Source organism: Phoca vitulina, unplaced genomic scaffold (genome assembly GCF_004348235.1).
Source record: "Phoca vitulina isolate PV1807 unplaced genomic scaffold, GSC_HSeal_1.0 scaffold15, whole genome shotgun sequence".
Classification (NCBI taxonomy): Eukaryota; Metazoa; Chordata; class Mammalia; order Carnivora; family Phocidae; genus Phoca; species Phoca vitulina.
In genome coordinates this window covers 26,008,571-26,028,907 of record NW_022589718.1, presented here as the reverse complement: position 1 = coordinate 26,028,907, position 20,337 = coordinate 26,008,571, and the positions used below count along the sequence as shown (strand labels likewise).

Here is a 20,337-nt window from a genome sequence, read left to right as displayed (position 1 = left end):
AGGGAACACAAGCAGGGGGAGTGGGAGAGGGAGAAGCAGGCTTCCCACCGAGCAGGGAGCCCGACATGGGGCTTGATCCCAGGACCCTGGGAGGTGTAGAGCCAAGGGGAGAACGCAGCCAAAAGTGTACTCGGCTATTCGTACAGCATTTTAGGAAGGAAGCTGGTGTGAAAGAGCAGAAGCAAAGGAGGGAAACCATGAGGGCAGAGGATTGGGAAAATGTCAGATGGTTGAAGGCGTTGAAGATGTTTTATTTAATGTTAAGACCAAGTGTATCAGTCAGTCAATAAATGAGCATATAATGTGCCTACTTACAAAGTGTCCCAGACTGTAGGCAATGGGAGAAGAAATGAGTAGGAATGTAGGGACGGGATTTTTATTTGTAGATACTGCATGAGTTGTCAGGCAGAAGAGGCTTATACATTTTTTATTTTCCGAGGGCAGAATGGGAATCACGGTGTGGGGTCACAGGACTCAGCTCGGGGAGGGAGGGCCTTGACCTAGTGGCTGGGGGGGGATGCCCAGGCTTGGATGAGGCAAGAGGTGGATGACAGGCTAAATCACAGAAGTTAAGAGAGGATCTGATTGTGGTGGGACTTGAGCCTGGGGATCCTTCTACCTCAGTGACTTGGGATGGTCTGAGAGATTCGTTCCATCTCTGGACTCCCAGCGCTGGCCGCACCCTCCACTTGGTATTCAAGGTAGGCTAGCTGCTGTATTCACGAGGACGTGGGGAATTGGCTGTAAGACAGCCCTCTGCCACCCAAATCTACTTGGTTTCTGCATATTGGATAATTTCTTGGCATCTGTTCGGTTCCCGAGTTCAGACAGTGAGAGGCGCCCGCTTCGGTATTATTTCTTTGGGGGCAGTTTGGGCCGCATCATTGCTAATACAGCGGAATTCACTTCTTCCTTAATGATCCTTTTCCTCCAGACTCCATTTTTCTGTGGTTGCAACGTGATTGCTGAGACTCCTCTCTTCCTCTCCCCTCTGCCAAACTCCCACCCCGCTTTTCCCCTCGAGATGTTTATATGTGGTGTCTTGTACTCTAAATAGAGATGAATCATTTTCTCTATGGCTCTGTGTGTATGCGTGTCTATAAATACGACGCGCACACGTGTGTGTGCACACGAGTTAGTCGGTGCGGGGCTAACGAGGAGCGCGCTGCAGCACCAACAGTCCCGTGAAACAGACGTTTGCACACAAATATGCAATCGGGGTTTTTTGTGGGTTTTTTTTTTTTTTTTTGCCTTTACTGATCTTAGACACAGGTTTGTTTTTGGTTTTGTTTTTGGTTTCCAAAAAAGCAGAGGAAGCGGCGATCTAAAAAATCGTACCGCTCGGTGCAGTTTCAGGGGTGTTGCAAGCTGCAGAGAGGCTCACGCTGCGAGCAGAGTTCCTGACACAGTGACCTCATTCCCAACACCGCCTCTCTGGGCGGCGGCGGCGGCGGCGGCGGCAGGGGCGGCGAGCTGCGAACTGCGGGGCCGCCTTTGCTGCAAGCCTGCCGGCTGCGGGGGGAACGAGGAGAGCCGGGCTTGCAAGGGCTTGCGCGGCGACTGGAATTCATGACAAATAGCTCACTGCAGCTAAACTTTGATCCGGTGTACAGTAGAACCGCCTGTTACACACAGGAGGGAGATTCGTCCTTCATCACCATGAAAAGCCAGCCTTAAAAAAAAGAGAGAGAGAGAGAGAGAGAGGGAGAGAGAATGGGTCAGGTTTATAATGACGGATTGGTGAGTATACGACGCTAGATCCATTTTAATGTGTGTGTGTGTGTGTGTGTTTCCTTCAAGCATCCAGAGGTATGTGCCCTTTGTGCTGTTTTAATGATGAAAAAAAAAAATCTGAGTTGGCGCTTAATGCACGGGAGGGGACCTGGGCCCCTTCAGAGAGGAGGATGTACCCCTCGCAGCCCCGGGGACCTGGGGTACAATCCCAGCCCGGAGTCTCCGCACTGCACAGACAAAGGAACCTGCACAGACAACCAGAGGCTGTAGCTTTTCTTGGAGCGATGACTCATTTCAGTTCACAAAGGATTCTGGGCAGGGTAGTGAGAAGTCAGGTTGGCTGATCCATCCCTATGACTTCACTTTGCAGAGAACAAGGCAGGAGCCGAGTGACATTGCAGATTCCCGAGGCACTGCAGCGGGATGCTGGCTCAGTGCAAGTGGTTCTGATGTATGGGATAGGCATGGGACAGATCCCAGCTGTTCCATGCAAATAGGATGAAAGAATGGTAAAGAAGATTATTTTTTTCTCCTAAAATTGTTCACCAGCAAAGTACATTCACAGAGCCTTTTTTAAAGGTGCTTTTTTGCCAGCTTTTGAACCGAACTTGAACCAGTATCTCGAGGTAAGAAGAGCTGAGAGTTCTGGAACTCATTTTTAAAAAGTAGATCTACGAAGGTAAAGTACCAGATTCCTGTTGTGTTCCACGTGCCCTCAGTAGCCCATCTGAAATGCTCATTGAGGCTATTATGACTCGAAGGTTTACTCTTTCTTCTTATTCCAGATTCTAGGACGTCCGTTTCTGTTACTGGCTCCTTCTTGTGCCTGGATGCAACCCCCTAGCATGCGCCAGGCTTTAGCGTCAAAGCTGCCTGGGGGATGGAGCCAGTCCAGAAAGGGTCAGGTAGGTCTCCCCTGCTTTTCTTTCAAGAGTTGTTGTGTGCGAAGCAATATGGTAAAATGTCTAGACCCGCTCTGATAAGGGTGCGCTGTCCTTTGAGAGGCGGTCTTCCTGTTAAGACCCCGTGCAGCCTCCACTGGAGGCAGCAGAAGCGCCTCCCGTAGGCTGCCCACCAGATGCGTGATTCATCCTCAGTCACGTCAGAACTGAAAAGTCAGACAGCCTGTAGGATCTGCAAATAGGGAAGAATTGAACTGCTCCAGATTTCCATCAGCCGTAGTATCTCTTCCACTGTTCGGATGGAGGCGTTCGGTAAATACTATTTGACATCTTTTCTTCTCAATTAATATAGTCCCTGAAATTTGGCGTGTTATTTGGCCCGTTAACCTACATGCAGTGCACTAAAATCCAAGCGCTCCTGATTCATATGCTCAGGGACTGTTTCCAACACTAACATCAGATTGAGGTTGGCTATGACGGAAGCAAGCATATTTCTTCTGAGTCTGCTTTAGGAGTCAAATTATTACATAGCTGTTTTTTTTACAACAATCCACAGGCTCTTCACACAAGAGCTTTCTCTTTTTCAATAGTGAGATGGCAAAATGGGGTCCTCCAAAGTCCATTACATGCTGTGTTTCCAGAATGAAACTTGGCACATCCAAAAGCATGGTTTTACCATCCCATCAAATTTATAGGTTTTGCAACTCTTTGTCATTAAAGATATTTCTGAGAGTACTAAATCCCTTATGTCATTTGTAATAATAATTAGAACATTTTAAAATGCAAACTATATATTGGATCGGCTTCTTGAATATCTCTTTTCTCTTTGCTTTCATATCCATTCCCCTAGCTCACCCTTTTGCAGAGGGGAAGAAAGCATGCTTCCTCTCTTCACTGTCAAAGATGTCTCTTCTTTGTGATAGCGCTCTGCGTCTTCAAAGCAAAGTGGAGGGTGTCGAGTCAGTTTTGAAGGATGCTTGGTGACATCATAGTATGTTGAGAATATACAGTAATTATATAAGGTCCCCACATCCATCAATTCCATTCATCTTTAAAGACCCTATTCAAAGTCTTCCTCTCCCGTAAAGCTTTCCCTGATTACTCAACAGGAGGTCATTTCTTAATGCTGTTGGAGAATTACTATTTCTCTCCATGGAGAGATGGGTATAATTATATATTAATAAATTCCTATCGTGGGAGTTAATTTGCTAGTCATTCATGTATTTTCTTGTATCTCTCCTAAGGATGTTGTAAACGGTAATTTGAATATGTTAGAATTGCTTATATTTTCACACATTTATATCATGTTTCCCCACCTAAATCATAAGCTCATTGAAGGCAAGGATCAAGATTTATGCCTTTTTCCACAATTCACATCTCCTAGTAGTTCCCTACACATGGAAACCACTCAGGAAATAGTTGATTATGAAGAGTGGCAGTTTAAAAAGCATTCATTTGTCATAGAGGGTAAGAATGAACTGTTTTGTTCATTTTAAGAGTCTTCCCAGGGTAGATTAATGTAGGGTAGATGTTGGGAGTTCAGACTCTAGAAATGATGATTGGTCTTACCTTGAGATAAGATTACAGATGACACTGCATGCTGCTTGTAAAGGGTTGTTACTGTTCAGAACAAATGTGAAGATGAGGCCCTTACGTGTGGACATTGATATGGTTTACTCGATTAGGAAGAATATTATAGGACAAGCCATCTGTAGGTAAGGGGTATGCTAAATTCTGAATATTTATGTGAAAGTGACTGTCTTGAGTCCCATAGGACATGTTCCTTACAAGGGATGACCATCATGGTTCTGTCAAAGTTTATGTAGCTCCTAGTGTCCCTGGTCTTTAGTACTAAGGGTGCGCATACTCAAGTGCTGAGTTTCCTTTCTCGGGTAAGAGATTGGCCCAGCCAAACTTTTGAAATAGGCCCACTTTCTTTGGTGTCCTTATAACTGTCTACCCCTACAATTTCCCATCTTCTGGTGCTCTCCTCTCCAAAGTCCCTGGGTAATGCATGCTTCCCATTTGCTTTCAGACCGTTCTCCCCCAGCCCAGCAATACATGCCAAATACTATATGTTTACATATATATATATGTGTGTCAAGCGAGTGGTGTGACATATTAAGTTATATTATATATATATATATATATATATATATATCTTAACTTTTCTGCTTCCCAGTCAAACCCTTCCGTTTGCTCAGTGCTCCTGCTCACATTAAAAATCTAGAGGTGAGCAGTCTGATTAAACTAATTCACATCAGTGTAACAAAGACTGTTGTCCTCTTGGCCTTCTCTCAGATGTCTCAGTTTTGTTTAAAAAAAAAAAGGTTTCTTTTTAGGTCCAAATGATTTTCCTACTGGTAGAAATTCAAACACCATGAAAGAGTAAAATGAATAAATTTAAATAGGCTCAGGGAAGGCAATTGTAATACTATTACTATTTGTCAGATATTTTTTGGTCCCAGGGACAGTGGAAGCATTCAACATCCCTACCTCCTTTGATCCCCTCAGCTCTGTAAAGGGAACATTACTTTGTGCCCTTTACTGAAGGAGAAATCACGACCGCCCCCCCAAATTAAATAATTTGCTCCAAATCCTACAACTAATGAGGAGCAGACCTGGGCTCTGAACCTACAGTGTTAGTCGACCCCTGTCTTGTGATGCCGGACTTTGGAGAGAAAGTTTCCTTGTTGGGACAGGTAGTTGGGCGTGTTCTCTGTGGGTGCCCTCTGGCCTCTGCAAGTTTTCATCCCAGTAGACTCTTACGCGTTCTTCCATAATAGCCTCCGTGGCCGTTGAAAGGGTTGCTAGAGTGTTCAGTTGTGGGGGAGTTGGTAACAGTCATTCAGTATAATTTTGCCGTAATTTGGGAACTGTCAGCATTTATATATATTTGAACTGTATTTAGTTAGGCCTTCTTGTTCTGGTATAAGTGCATTGTAGAGAGCCTTACCTGAAGGGGTGAAGCAGGGAGTACTGAGGCTGAGAACAGCTGTGGCGATTCTAACTTATAAACAGTGGAAGGGAATGACCCTGGGGATGTCAGACTGATGTATTAAATTGTCGTTGAGAGATATCGTCGGTGGAAATTGGAGCATCTCATATGGCTCTGGTGTTAGGCTGGGTTGCGGTACAGGATGGAGATGGAAGAGAAGTACGTGGTAGCTTAAAAGAGGCATGTCGATTCTGTCTTGCGTGATGCACTTCTAGCGAAGAGGAGGACGACGCTGTATTCCACAGGACTCCTGTTGGCCGGGTGCCTCACAGGATCGCGGGACCTTTGAGAGGTCTTATTAATTGTCAGCGAGGACTAGCATGTCATCATGGTTTTATCCCTGGTGGTAAATGGCTGTAACTTAGCCCTGGATGAGCGTCTAGAGAGCAAAGGGGCAGTCAGTGATGGAAACGTCTGGCAGTTAGGTGGGTCTTACCTCGCTGTGTCTGTATGTGCAGTATCAAGGTATTCAACAAACATTTGAGTGCCTGCTTGTGAATCGCACACTGCTAGGATTTATTCCATAGTGCCCAACATACACCGCACTTGGGTGATAATGTGGAGCCTGAGCAAAGGTTTGAATTACTGAAGCATATAATTGGCCTGATGGCTCATATTTCCATCCTAACTTTTCAGCTACAAATCTATTGCAAGAGCAGAATGGTCCAGCAGCATTAGCTGCTTATGATTACAAAGCTGTCATGGTCATCCCTGGTGATGGTGACAGCGGCCCCCTAGTAGGAGGTTCTCAGCTGTCACTGTCCATTGGTCACCCCCCTCCACCTCATTCTCTACCCTTTCTGGCTTGCCCATCTCTGCTTTTCCTGCGACGAGTTGTTATCAGTAGTCAAATCTCAGGAACGAGAGCGATAACTAATATGACTAATGAAAGCTTGTGAAGTGAGGAAGGTAATGGTCTTCTTCGATAAACCAGTGAACTGATCGATTTATCATTACACCTAGTAGCTGCATGTCTACGCATTAGACTGCTAAGCGGGAAGATTCAGGGGATGTGATGGACCTTAACCCATTTGTGTGCACGCACATGCGTGCGTGGGTACCATAGGCCACCATGATTGCTCTTGTTTACTCTCATGTGAAGTTTCTTAGTAAAGTCATAGGTGATGGACACCATTAACTTTGGTATTACTAATGGGAGCCACTCACTTACATTTCTTTTTTGAATTAAGACAATTTATTCCTATGATAGCTTAGGAATTAGACCTTCTTTAAGAGACCCATCACGTATTGAAATAAAGCACCAGGTAACTTTAGAAAAGCTGTTGTAGAATTTCTAAATGTTCTAAAATTCCTTTTCTTAAAAAAAAAAAATGTCATCCTTACTGCCATCAACGATTGCAGTGAAGGCTCAGCCTTAAATTTCTGAAATCAGTGGCATTTAAACCAAACGTAGAGTAAACTGGTAAAGGGGCCTTTTTCAATGCCAGTTTCCTTTGAGATTTCAAATACAAACATTTGAAAGTCAAGGGTAGCAATTTGGTTTCGAGAGAAAGCTGTTTAAAATGTCGCAGCGTGTGAGTTAATGGGAGCTGTATGCTCTGCCCTCCTGCAAGGGGGTTGCTGTCTGCTGGAGAGGGTATGGGAGGGGAATGTGTGTTCTTCTAGAGCAGCTTCTTAAAAAATATTGTAGTAGACCATCTGTTAAAAGAACCAAGCACCATTTATACATAAAATTGGGGCTAATACATTGAACTACATTGTAAAACCGAGGGTCTGTCTGATGTGCTGCATCAGAGACATTGTTCACTTAACCTCAGAGAGCTTATGATTTCCCCAGGCTCAAGGGTGTTTCAGATAAAACTTGGCATGTCAGGAGTCCTGTGAATAGTTTACGGAAGGGAACACGTTGTATTGCTGCTGTGCCCACTCTGCATTTTATAGGCATGTTTGACCATTTTTATGAGTCACAGTATCTACTGCATGTGGTAATTTTATTGGCATCTATAATTTTAACTTTAGTGTTAATTTTGGCAACACGGAGAACAAAAACAGGCACACTTTAGTCCTGAGGAGTGAAGCTGAGCAAGACTTCGAGTTAGAAAGAGCAAATGATGAAGCCTTTATTACAAGGGAAGAGATGAATGGCCAATATATGTTGCCATTCTTTTTAAAATTAAAGCCTACTTTTTTCAGATTGGATTGAGTATTAAAATAGTTTCTCCAGCAAGATGGAAATAGAGCTACACATGAGTACTGTATTATGCTTTTATGCCAGAATTCTGCTGCATTGATACGGAATCATAGAATCATTGAGAGCCTGAAGGAATCTTTGACATCATTTCCAAACCCTCATTTTACAGATGAGGAAACAGACGCAGAGTGGTAATTGTGTTTTGTTATGAGAGACTGGGTGGGCACTTATCAAAATATCTCCTGAATGCCTTTATGTGTTGGGAATTTCCCGATTATAAATTAGTACAATTTCAGAACTGCGTTGGTAAGTAGGTTGGTTTGATTCATAAACTTCATTAGGGTGAAAGGTCACTTTAATCCAGAATACAGATTAAATTGATAGAGCGGAAACTAGTGTTTAAAAATAAACAGGAAAACAGGATAATTTAAGCATAATGCTGGTGGTTGAAAAAAAAATAGATTATTTAAAGAAGGTTAAGATGAGAGATGGGCTTCGGGGTCCTTTCAAGGGTGTAGTTTATTATGATGTAGTTCTCTGGAAAAATCTTGGCTGTCCTTTTCTTATAGAGTTGTATGAAAATGGGTACTTTAAGGTGGAAGGAAATAGATTTATGTTTGCTTTTCTAGCGAGGTATCTTTTGGAAAGCTGCAGATATCATCTGGGAAGAGATGGATGTGAATTGTCTTGAAAGTCATGTCTTCTTAGGAGCTGTGTTGCCCTCCCTCAGATGCAGAGGTTGGAGAGTACGGAGAACCTAAATTAATGACTGAAAAAAAAAATGGCATTTATAAAGAACAGAGCTTTTTTATTACAGTACCTTTTTTTTTTGGCACACAAGTAGAACCAAGATAGGACCCATTTTGCAATGTGAGTGCCTAAAGGTATTGAATATATAACAGGCTTTCAAATGTATTTCTTGAAAGGATGAATTATGTGAGGCAGAATTTTTTTGAAATAATTCCAACTAAAGGAACTGGCCAAAAGTTGGAAGGGAAGGGGGGGGGGTGGTTTCAATAGTAAAAATGTATGTTCGTGATGAAGAGATTTCTGAGGTGGAAATAAGTAGTGGCAGACGGTACAGCCTAGAGGAAGTCGGCGTGTGCATGGCTTCTGCCTGTCGTCCCAGACCCTCCTTGTCAGCTGCCCGGGCGGTTGTCATCGTTGCGGGGGTTTGTTTCCCACAGTTGCATAAGAATGATTTTCTACCACCAACATGTCACGTAATTCCTCTGAACAAACACACGCAAAGGTGCCCTATCAGCATCGAGAACGCGATCTAGGCCTCCGGTCAGCCCAGGATCTACCTGGCTCCTGTTTTTCTCGCCATCCCACCCGCAGCATGCTCCAGCTGTGCCCAGGTGTGCCCAGCTCCCTCAGGCTGCGCTGCTGCCTGCCCGCGTGCGCATGCGCGCTCTCCAGCCCCTGTCGGACTCCCTGCGCTCCTCCCCGCGCTCCTCCCCGCGCTCCTCCCCGCGTGGCCCTGGGGTACTTTCCTCTGCCCTCATGCTTCTCAGCTGACCAGTACCTCAAATAAGAGCAACGTCCCAATATTCACTGAGGCATTTGACTTTAATGGTAAATGCTCTTAAAATCAAGAAGGTGTGCGCACAACTGGAATCTTGTCATGTCTTCTCAGATTTTAAATTTACTTACCAGAAATTTATGGAATGCTTACTCTGTCCAGGGCACTGTGCTTGGTTTTGTCTGAACTATTTTGGATTTGACACATGCTCCCTGAGGACTGTACTTAAATGGATGTTTGTAAGAAAATAAAGCTGAAATAAAACCTATTTACCCCCTTCTTTTTAGAACAACAGGACAGAATTGTGGCGGTCCAGAAAAAAATTTGTTAGCCTGCAAAGTAGCTATGAGTTGTCTTTATGAATGTGTTCAGAACTCATTCTGACAATAGAAAAATCCATCCCATAAATTACAGACAAGTAACCATTCATAGTTTATAAACAACATAGTTCATACATAATCTGTAGATTATGGTGCCCAATGATGTTTTAGCAGTATTTACATTCCCTTGTTTTCTTCTTTGACCGTTAAATGTGGTCCAGTTGTTGGAGGAACTTTCTGGTATTTTTTTTAAAAGATTTTATTTATTTTGAGAGAGAGAGAGAGAGACCGAGAGAGAGTATGTGAGTGGGGGGAGTGGCAGAAGCAGAGGGAGAGAGAGAATCTCAAGCAGACTGCTCGCTGAGCATGGAGCCCAACACAGGGCTCACCCTCACGACCCCGAGATCATGACCTGAGCTGAAATCAAGAGTCAGACGCTTAACTGACTGAGCCATCCAGATGCCCCGAATTTTCTAGTATTTTAAGAGTGACTAGCTGGCTCATTAAGCAGATCTTATATAAAAGATCCATAGAAAATCATGGTAAACTTGAATAATGTGTTGTGTTGTATTAAGAGATATCTGTGATTCCTTTAATATAGATCTTAAATGCATGTCCTGATCCTCACTTAATATATAATTATTTTTCTGTGGCAACTGCTGTGTTTTGGTGCACGTTGTTGGTGAAACTAAGAGAAGGGGTCTTAGAAATTGCCTGGCTGAGTATATTTGGTCTCTTGTGATTTTGTTTGTTTCTTTTGCAATTATTTAGCAAAAATACGTGAGGGAAGTCACAATCCTTAAAATACCCTGGGAAATTCCTAGGATTACAGTGTTATAAATGGACATTCATTCATTCATTCTTTCATTCTTTCATTCAACAAACATTTACTGAGTATCTCGTGTAACCTCTGCATGATTCTAGGCACTGGGAATGTAGTCGGAATATAGCATTCATGTGTTCTTCTTTTGCAGAGCTTATAGTCAGGTGGGTGAGGCAGACAGTAAACCAGTACACACACACACACACACACACACACACACACACGCATGCATGCGCACACACGCACACATTCAGAGAGTGAGGACAGTAGCTTGCTTAGATTCTGGTACCAAGTCAGGGGTGTGTGTGGTTTTTCCACACCACCAAGCACTTCTCTAGCACCAGCCTACAACTGGGCTGATTTCTGATACTGTCTACGTGGAGAGAGCAGCAGATCCCACAGGTTTTATCTGAATTATTTTGGATTTGACAAATGTTCCCTGAGGACTATACTTAAATCGAAGTTTGTAAGAAAATAAAGCTGACATAAAACTATTTACCCTTTCTTTTTAGAACAATATGAGTTACAGCGGCTCAGAAAAAAATTTTTTAGGCACAAAGTAGCTACGAGTTGGCTCACTCCTAGAAGACTGCCCCCCTTCCAAGCCAATGGAAAGCCCAGGTTGTCCCTTGTGCTTCTGAATGGACTGGCTATAAATTGGGAGGTTTCCATGACCCCCTCCTTGGACTCAACTTGCTAGAGCAGCTCATAGAACTCAGAGAAGCTTTTTTTAAAAAAGATTTTGTTTATTTATTTGACAGAGAGAGATATAGCAAGAGCAGGAACACAAGCAGGGGGAGTGGGAGAGGGAGAAGCAGGCTTCCCTGCAGAGCAGGGAGCCCGATGCGGGGCTCGATCCCAGAACCCTGGGATCATGACCTGAGCTGAAGGCAGACACTTAGCGACTGAGCCACCCAGGCGCCCCTCAGAGGAGCTTTTTTACTGATTAGAGTGCCTGTTTCTTATCCAAGGATACAGCTCAGAATGGCCACGTGGAAAAGCTGCGTGGGGTGAAGTACAGGGAAGGGATTCAGAGCTTCCATGCTCTCTCTGAGCGTGCCGCTCTTCCCCAAATACCCATGTGTTCACCAACCTGGAAGCTCTCTGAACTCCATCCTTTGGGGTTTCATGGAGGCTTCATTACAGAAACATAATCAGTTAAATCATTGGCCATTGGTGACTGATTCAACCTTCCCAGAGGTTGGGGAATAGGATTGCAAGTTCCAACCCTATAATCACAGGGTGAGTTCTCCTGGCCTCTAGCCCCCATCCTTTGCTTCAGGTCCAAAAGCACCTTATTGACATAACACAAGACAGCTTCTCTCGCTCATCACTTAGGAAACTCCACAGGTTTTAGGAGGAGGGAATGGGGATAAAGACCAATACGTATTTTCTATACATCACATATCATACTCGGGTAACATGAGAGAGTGTCCCCTGTAACGTGGGAACAGCATTGGATCAGGTAGTCAGGACAGGGCTCCCTGATTAAACTGAGACCCAAAGGAGAAGCCACTCCAGCAAAGGTCTGTGCAAGGAGCCTCCCAGAAGCTCAACAAATGCAGAGGCCCTGAGTTGAGAAAAAGCTTGTCGTGTTCAAAGAACAGAGGAAGTTGTGAATGTGGAAGAGGGAGGGGTGGGGAGCAGTAGGGTGTTGGTCCCAGAGGTGGCTGGACAGGCCCAGACCCAGACCCTGTGGGCTACCGCAGGCCTGGTGAAGCATTCCGCTCTCTTTCTGGGTGCAGTGGGCTGTCACCGTAGGACTTTATGCAGGGAGGTGGCGAATTTTCTGTTTTTCTAAGACCTGGCTGCTCAGTGGAGAAGGAAAAGCTGATAGTCATCAAGCCAGTCCAGTGGCCCAGGGGAGAGGGCAGTGCTTTGCGGGAGGGGTAACACTGGAGATGGAGCAGAGGAGCCCATCCAGGGAGCATCCGGGCATAGCATACACAAGGATTGCCGATGGGGTTGGGGACCGGAAGAGAGTGGGAAATAATTTATCTTAGTGCGGTATAAAAATGAGAGGACAAGAGAGTCACTTAGAGCATCCAGATTCCATTCCGTTCTAGATCCTGAGTTAAAAGTTATTGCACATATTTACTATTAGAGCGAAACTGAGCTTTTCCAAAACAAATGCAATTCAGACACACTCGAAGCATGCTGGCTTTTGTAGTTGGCAGCGATGAATGTAAAGAAATTAACTTAGAAGATGGCAGTTCAACTCAACACATAATTTCCGCTGGAAGCGTAAGGACAAGCGGGGCCTAAACTGCAGTGGTTAGTTTTGCTAACGGTCTTTGCTTTTCCACAGAGAGCGTAAGTGCCCTGGAACCTATACAAAATTCAAAAGTAGACCTGCATTTAAAAAAGAATCACATTTAGTGGTTTTGCATCCTTGGGCTTCTGAGAAGTCCTTAATCATGGTAGGCAAATCTCAGAAGGTGTTCTGAGATTTGGCACACGGGTCCAAAGGTGCTGGAATCTGCTTTGATCTCCCCTGGGGCTCGCTGGCCCTAGCTGCCTTTTCATCTCATTTTTAAAATCATCCCAGGTGACTTTGAGGTCCATGTGGCTAGCCTGGCAACACTTCAAGAACCTAGCCTCAGTGTCCCCATCCTCTCCTTAGAAGGTGGAGGGAGAGGGAGGGATTTCCAGAGAAGATCTTTCCAATGGCCGCGGCTGAGCTACGGGGCCCACGGTGGGGAGGAGAGATTTGAACAGGGACAGCTCCAAAGTCCCACCCCCATTGTACCTCACCACCACCACCACCACCACAGGCTTTAGCATTAGATTTTGTTTTAATTGAGGCCACAACAGGTTTAAAAAAGATACACAGTGTGCTAGGCAGTTAGCGCACTTGCCCACTGAGATGGTCCCAGCCCACATAATTCTGTCATTTTTGAGTCACCAATATGAATTGAGCTTTATCAGCCAGCGAATGAAACTCAGATCCCCAGTGACAACCAAAATTCCGTGTTCTCATTTCTACCCACTGCTGCCCCACCAAATGTTTGCAAGAGGCCTCTCTTTATGATATTTCTAACCCATAGGCCCCCAAAGTTCGTGGGTTCTCAGTAAGGTCAGTTCCTGCCTTTTGCTGTTCTTCTCTTGTTCTGGGTTTGGGTCCTCCCCCCTCCCTCTGACGACTGGGAAAATTGCTCATCTCACCCCCATCTTGCAGAGAATGGAGCCCAGAGTGAGGCAGGAGAGAGGGAAGCACTGAACTGAGCTGGTTTGGTGGGAGATGTAGGGCTCCAACCTTTGACCCTGGGGTCTTGCTGCTTCATCCACACGCCTGTTAGACTTAACCCTCCCCTGGTGGTTTTCATTCCCAGGCCCTGTTGGCCTGGTTTCATTCATGAAACCTTTTCCCATCTAGTTCATCAAAACACATTCAGGTTCTTTCTCCAAGGGCCTCTGGGCTCCCAGCCAACCAGGGATCGTGGCTGGGCACAGTTTTAAGTGCCCCGACAGTGAGGAGGCTGGGCCACCCCAGAGCACCCTGACACCATCCCAGGAGGGTGCTGCTCTGGCCACGGGCTGACCCGAGTCTGGGATCTGGCCAGCCACGGTAGTTTACTACGACAGAGAAATCATGCTTAGGAAACAAAAAGAGAGAGATTATGTAAATACATGTGGGAAATAAGCTCCGAAGCTCACAGATATTTGCTCTGTTGAAAACTTCACCCTCTTTCTGTAGGGCCTTTTCTCAAGCGAAACCTTATAGAGCCCCCGTGTAGGAAGCAGGTGGCACCCAGGGGTCAGGGTCAGACTTCCCTGCTCTTTCAGCCTCTCCCTCTGCTGGGTCCCCCCCACCCCCACACCCACGCCCACCCCAGAAGTCTTTCCAGGGAATTCTAGGAGTCCTGGGAACATAACTTGCAAACCGCCACACCGTGACATGAAGATCACAGAAAGGAAGACAGACACCCTGCATGCCGACACTCTTCACGAGCCTTTGTCAGCAACCCCCCTCGCTGCTGGGCCTTCAGCCCACCCCCTGCCTCCATTGGTTCCTTTAGTCGCAGACCTGTGCAGGCGGCCACAGTCCCTTGTGGATGGCCGTCTGCTCTCTGCTGCTCCCTCCAGTCCCTCCTCTTGCTGAAATTCACATCTGACTTCGTCATCCCTGAAACGCCTTCGGTGGCTCACCATCCCTCCTAGGATGAAGGCCGTGGGCACTCAGCTCTTTCCTCACGGTTGTCCCTGCCCACCTGTGCCCTTTCTCTGCTACTCCCCAGAAAACATCTGCTTACACGTCCTACCACCCCCCACACCTCCAGCCAGCAGGTGCACTCCTACTTCAGCCTGGATTCAGGCTGCACATCCGTGGGGAAACCTCCCACTTCCTGCGTCTAAGCCCCGCCCTCACGCCCAGGTGCTGCCGCACCCCCACCCTGCCCTCCCTGCCCTCGCTGTCTGTTGTTCTGCCTTCTCTGGTGAACCGTGAACTCTGTCTCCTCCACTTACGTAGAAACTCCTTGAGAGCAGAGATGTTTCCAGGGGAGGGGAGATGACCCTGTCCTGAGTAAATCCCAAGCCCCCAGCAGATGCGGGACACATAAAGAGCGCTCAACATCGGAATGAATGAATCTTCAAGTTTCCACAAGTGCATTTGTCGAGATGGGAATGGCAGTTATGACATAAACCAGCTCCAAGTTAATAAAATCAGAGATCATCTTTCAGTCTCGTGTTGTACGCCTTTCAGTCGTTAAGTCTGCTTCAGTGAGATCTCAGGTTTGCAAGGCCGGTTCTATTTGTCGAGGCAGTTGGAGCGTCCACTCTTCAGTGGACGTCTTCCCACCTGTGTGGCATTGGCCGTGGCCGTAACAAACTTCCGCGTTCAGAGTTGATCCCATTCCTAATACAGGGAACAGGGAAGAGTCACGGAAGGGACGCGCGCGTGTGCGTGTGTGTGTGTGTGTGTGTGTGTGGAGGTGTGCGTGTGAGACGAAAGGCCGGGTCTTTGAATGAACTGCTTACTTGAAAATTGTCTTTCTGCAGGTGATGTGTCACCAATCAGCATGTCTCCCATCAGTCAATCTCAGTTTATCCCACTCGGGGAAATCCTTTGCTTGGCCATCTCGGCAATGAACTCCGCCAGAAAACCTGTCACCCAAGAGGCGCTGATGGAGCACCTGACCACGTGCTTCCCAGGTAACGGGAAAAGAACGTAGCACTTTCCAGATGGGTGTGTGTTCCATTGCTCGAGGACATCACACGGACCATTCCTCTTATTTAAATGTAATAGAAAAAAATTTTTTGCCAAAACGGGACGGAAACTTTTCTTAGTTCTGTAATTAAAAGCCGAGGCACCTCTGTTACCACAAAAATACTTTGCCGTCTTCAGGTATTACTGCAATCCTTTTTAAATTGGCACTGAGAAGAAGACATTAAATCAGAATCCATGAAGAATTCTGGCAAAAACTACCAAGGTTCTGTTCAACGTCACCATAACCTGCTTTAAAGACGTGAACATCATGATTCATGGGAGCAAGTCAGAAAATTTTAGTCCCAAGGGATTACACTAAAGAGACAGTAATGTCAAAAATAAACAGGTCTTGCATGCTTGTATCATGGCTTGATGAGTTTTAATAATCTGATATTTGATAGATCAGTTAAGATCCCATCTTGAAAGAAAAAAATAAAATGTTTCCTTTTCTCTTAAATATTAGTAAAAGAGGACAATAGGCCAGCTGCTGCATGATTGGCACTGGGTGCCTCCAGTTCAGGAGACAGTGGGAACGGTGATGAGCTAAAGACTACATGCCCTATCTCGAGGGAGGTGGCCCACCACTCAGCTCTGGTGTATTGACCCCCTGCCCCAAAATGTAGAAGTCTGCCAGAGTTGCAAATCTCCTACTTTTTCAAGAGAATCTGGACTTTCAATTTTATGTGAAATCTGTAGACTTCCCTCACTATTGGCAGTTGTGTGTGTGTGTTGTGTGTGTGTGTACATTTTAACACATGGGTGCCAGTGACATGCAAGTCCAATAAAACACATTACTGGGCCACCAGTTGGCCAACTTGGCTTGGACTCCAACCTATGCTTACATTAAAAATGAACCCTTAACACAGGTTTTATGCAACCTAGAAGAGACCTTGGTAAATAGAAACTAGAGGCTGTAGCCGTTAGCTTTTACTACCAAAATGCCGGGTTACAATCACAGAACATCCGTGGCATACAACAATGGACATTTATTTAGCTCCTGGGTTCCCCAGGAGTCAGCTGATCCAGACTGGACCTGCCCAGGTGGCTCTGCTCCACCTGTCCTCCATCCCTTTGGAAAATGAGACAAGCAGAGGCCTGTTCTGGGATGACAGAGGCACAAGAGAACAGGCCCAGTTGTCCAAGGGCTCTTCAGCCCTTTGGTCACGCCATACCCACTAACATTTCATTGGCCAAAGCGAACCTGGCTGAACTCAAGGTTGAGATGTAGGAAAATGTAGGCAGAAGGACTACTTCTAAACTAAATATTCATCTACCATATTGAGTCTCCCCACTTTTCCTTTTGCCCCAAAGTAACTTTACATTTCTCTCCCAGTGATTTTTTTCTCCTTCTTCTATTTTCTAATTAACGTGTTTTGAAATTATGTATACTGTTTAAAAACTCTAACACGGACCCACCTTTGCAACCTATAAATTGCCTTAAATTTCCTAACGTTAGCTCTGAATATTCTTCACTGTCTGATGGTCTTTCCTTGTTAACTTCCAGGCAAACCCTTTTCCTTTCAGTAGTAAGGTAAGCAGAGTCCCAGGTGAGAGCAATCTAAGGAGACAGATGCCGTTCACAGACGTAATGTCCTTGTGAAGAAAGACCCTTCTTGCAGCCTTATACCCAGTTAGCCACTTCTGACATCAAACGTCCCAGCAGCTTTTAAAATCCCTCTATTTTTAAGTAGCTTCATGAGAGATCACATAGCTTTTCCAAAATTGGTTCCGTCTCTCCCATTACTGGGCTATAAATAGAGGATGGAAAGAACACAGGGCCAGTATGTAACAGTAAATTGTGAAAAACAGCGAAATCAAATAGTAAATTGTCAAGCAGCTGATTACAATATCACTAAGTTGGAATACTTTGCAGAGAAATTCATAGGTCACCCGTACTTAAAAGAACAACTGCTTTGCTAGCTTTTATGATAAGTGAACTCAGATCTCAAGGCCTTATTGTCAGATGGACTGAGAGGAGCTAACTCAACCTTTTTCATCTTTGTGACACTGATGACTCATTGGTCAACCCCAGATGGCAGGAGCACTGCATAAACCTGAGTCTAGGGCAGGGATTGGCAAACTATGGCTGCAGGCTAAGTGTGGCCCACCGCTTGTGCTTATAAATAAAGTTTTATTGGAACACAGCCTTGCCTTATTTGTTTATGTATTGTCTTTGGCTGTTTATGCTGCAGTTACGGAACTGAGTAGTTGCAGCTGGGAGATCATATGGCTCACAAAGGAAAATAATTACTTTCTGGCTCTTTACAGAAAAGGCTTGCCAGCCACTGGTTTAGGGCACGGTAGTAATGATTTAAAGCTTTGTTCAGCAATAGTTCCATATTTTAAACTAGTATTTCATAAAATGAGGTTCTTTCCTGCCTGTCTTCCTTCTTCCTTATCTCTCTTCCTCCTTTCTTTTCTTTTTTTCCTTTGATTTCCTTCTTTTCTTTTGCTAGCATTTAAGGTACTTCAGAACAAAACAATTTAGAAACTTAATACAATTCAAATTCTATTTGAAAATATATTTTCAATGACAGTGCTAAAACTCTGGAGGGATTTATCATAGTTATGGGGCTTATTTTGTTTTCTTAAGGTAAGACTATTTACTTTTTTATAGCTTACTCTTTGAAAATAGAGTTTTAAAGTCTAACCAAATATTATTAAAATATTTGAATTCTCATATTTAATGCCTATTTATAAATAAAAAGAATAGCCTAGATTTGGGCCTCTATTACTGTTTTGGACATCCATATTCTAAAGAATGTTTTTTTAGTGAAAAGCCTTCTAGTAGAAATGTCTGACATACTGAAATGTGAACCCTTTTATCACCTTTCTATATTGGTTGAATTTTTGAAAACAACTTTTGTCTACAAGTTTCTATTACAGAAACAAGGATTTTTTTAAGGTATAAAAAGAATGAAATACTTGCTTCACAGCTTAAGTAAGTACTCGTCATCCATCCATCCAGAATGATCATTTCAGTCAGACTGGTACTTGTTGAGTTGTTACAGTCAGTTCTTCCTGGGAGGAAAGCTGACCCTCAGAGAAAGAGCTGCTAATGGGGTTGAAGATGGCTTTCGATTTTGCTAGAGAATGTTAACATTATATACCCCATGTTCTATCTCCCAACTCATCCCCTTTACGTCAGTTCTTGCAGAATTCTCCCTCAGCCAGTGCTCTTTACACGCGAGAAGAAATAATCCAAAGAAGCCGACTGAAAGTTTCCATCCAAAGTGCTTAACATATAGAATGTGTGCATGTGCTCTCCGTTCCGACAGTTGTTGGATTTGCGGGATGAAAGAGATCTTAGAAGTCTAAGTAGCACCCCGTTGACATGCAGTGTTTTTAGATACTTGTTTTTGCTTTGGAAAGATGTAAAGGTATGGAAAAGGAGAGAAGTCAGCTTTTAGCTCTATTTGGATATAAAGCTTATCTTTGTTCTTTAAGCCCTCAAAATCCAAATTCGTGGTGAATTTGGGGACTAGGATCTGGTAGTGGTGGAATGTGCAAACACTGAAAACAGCCATCTCTTTCCCAGGCGAGCCCTGCAGATTTCTTGTGCGAGTCTGCATTTCACAGACAACTGAAAATACCAGTCATTCGACAGAGGCTTCGTAATAAAATAATCATCCTAAGTATCAGTGACTCGCAGTTAAAGCTTTGAAAAACCGGTAGAATTGTGGAAAGGGGATTGGACAGGGAATGTTTCTCGTTTGGTTTTTTCAAATTAGGCATTATTGGACTGACAAACTTCAAATTCAAGACGTGAAAACTTTAGATGTAAATTCTTTTTGGAAACTCGTTCTTATTCCTTCCTTTGGGAACAATCCGAGCACCTATTCTTAATGGTAAGTAAACACGATGACACTGAGGTCATGATTTTGTATAGGTTCCTAAGTTTTCTGTGATCGGCGCTTGAAAGGCTTACAGTCAGCAAATTCTGTTTATAGTACTAGCTGTTTTTCTGGATTACACCTCAGCTTTCCTTCATTACAGCAGCAGAGTCAACGGGTCAATCATGAATGCTTATAAATGAGCCTTACCATTTTTTTGGCAGAACTTGTGTCTGTTGCAATAGCGATTGCAAGCATGCTACCATGTCAGATACAGTTCATTTTCGGTGTGGATTTGACACCTGCATAGCTTTGTCACACAAGCCCAGTGGGCATCATGAGGCTGCAGTGGGCATAGTGTCTCATCTTGGGAGTGGTAGTCTGTGTAGTGGCGCCCCCCCACCCTCCCCACCAAACTTGTTCAGCCAAAGGCCCTGGTTGGGAGTAAGGCACAAAAGCTCTTTTAACTTGCTTCTCTTAGGTGCAAGCATGTTTGTTTTATACGGCACTCAAGAATTTCATATATATGGTTTGGGTTGTATCACTAATTCACATGGAGTTCATTTTGTGCAGAAACTATCATAAAATTTTTTTAAAAATTTTTTGTTATACCAGCCTGGAAGCCATTTGAGTAAACGCCAGCGTACATCTCTCAAGAGCAGAGCCCTAGACTAAAGGGAAACCATGCAGCGCAAAAATTAAATAATTATACTAAACAGTACATTATTCATAAGCAATGTTGCCTTTTCCACCTTGGTCACCAAGGATGGCTTCTGAAGATGGTAACGTGGATGGATGGGCAGGTCACATCGCATTCGTGGACGCTCTCCCAGGCCATTAC

General features: G+C 44.5%; 1 protein-coding gene across 8 annotated transcripts in view; it reads left to right on the top strand.

The window, feature by feature from the left end:
* Positions 1-20,337, top strand: part of STOX2 (storkhead box 2) — a 206,803-nt gene that overhangs the window by 176,769 nt on the left and 9,697 nt on the right. For 5 of the 8 annotated variants that reach the window (XM_032413674.1, XM_032413672.1, XM_032413673.1 and 2 more), the window contains exon 2: positions 15,456-15,608. In XM_032413674.1, coding sequence (XP_032269565.1) covers positions 15,456-15,608 — 153 coding nt within the window. Of the gene's footprint in view, positions 1-1,047; positions 2,361-2,403; positions 2,640-15,455; positions 15,609-20,337 lie in introns of those variants that run through there. The other 3 variants (XM_032413677.1, XM_032413678.1, XM_032413676.1) reach the window with 3 other exon arrangements.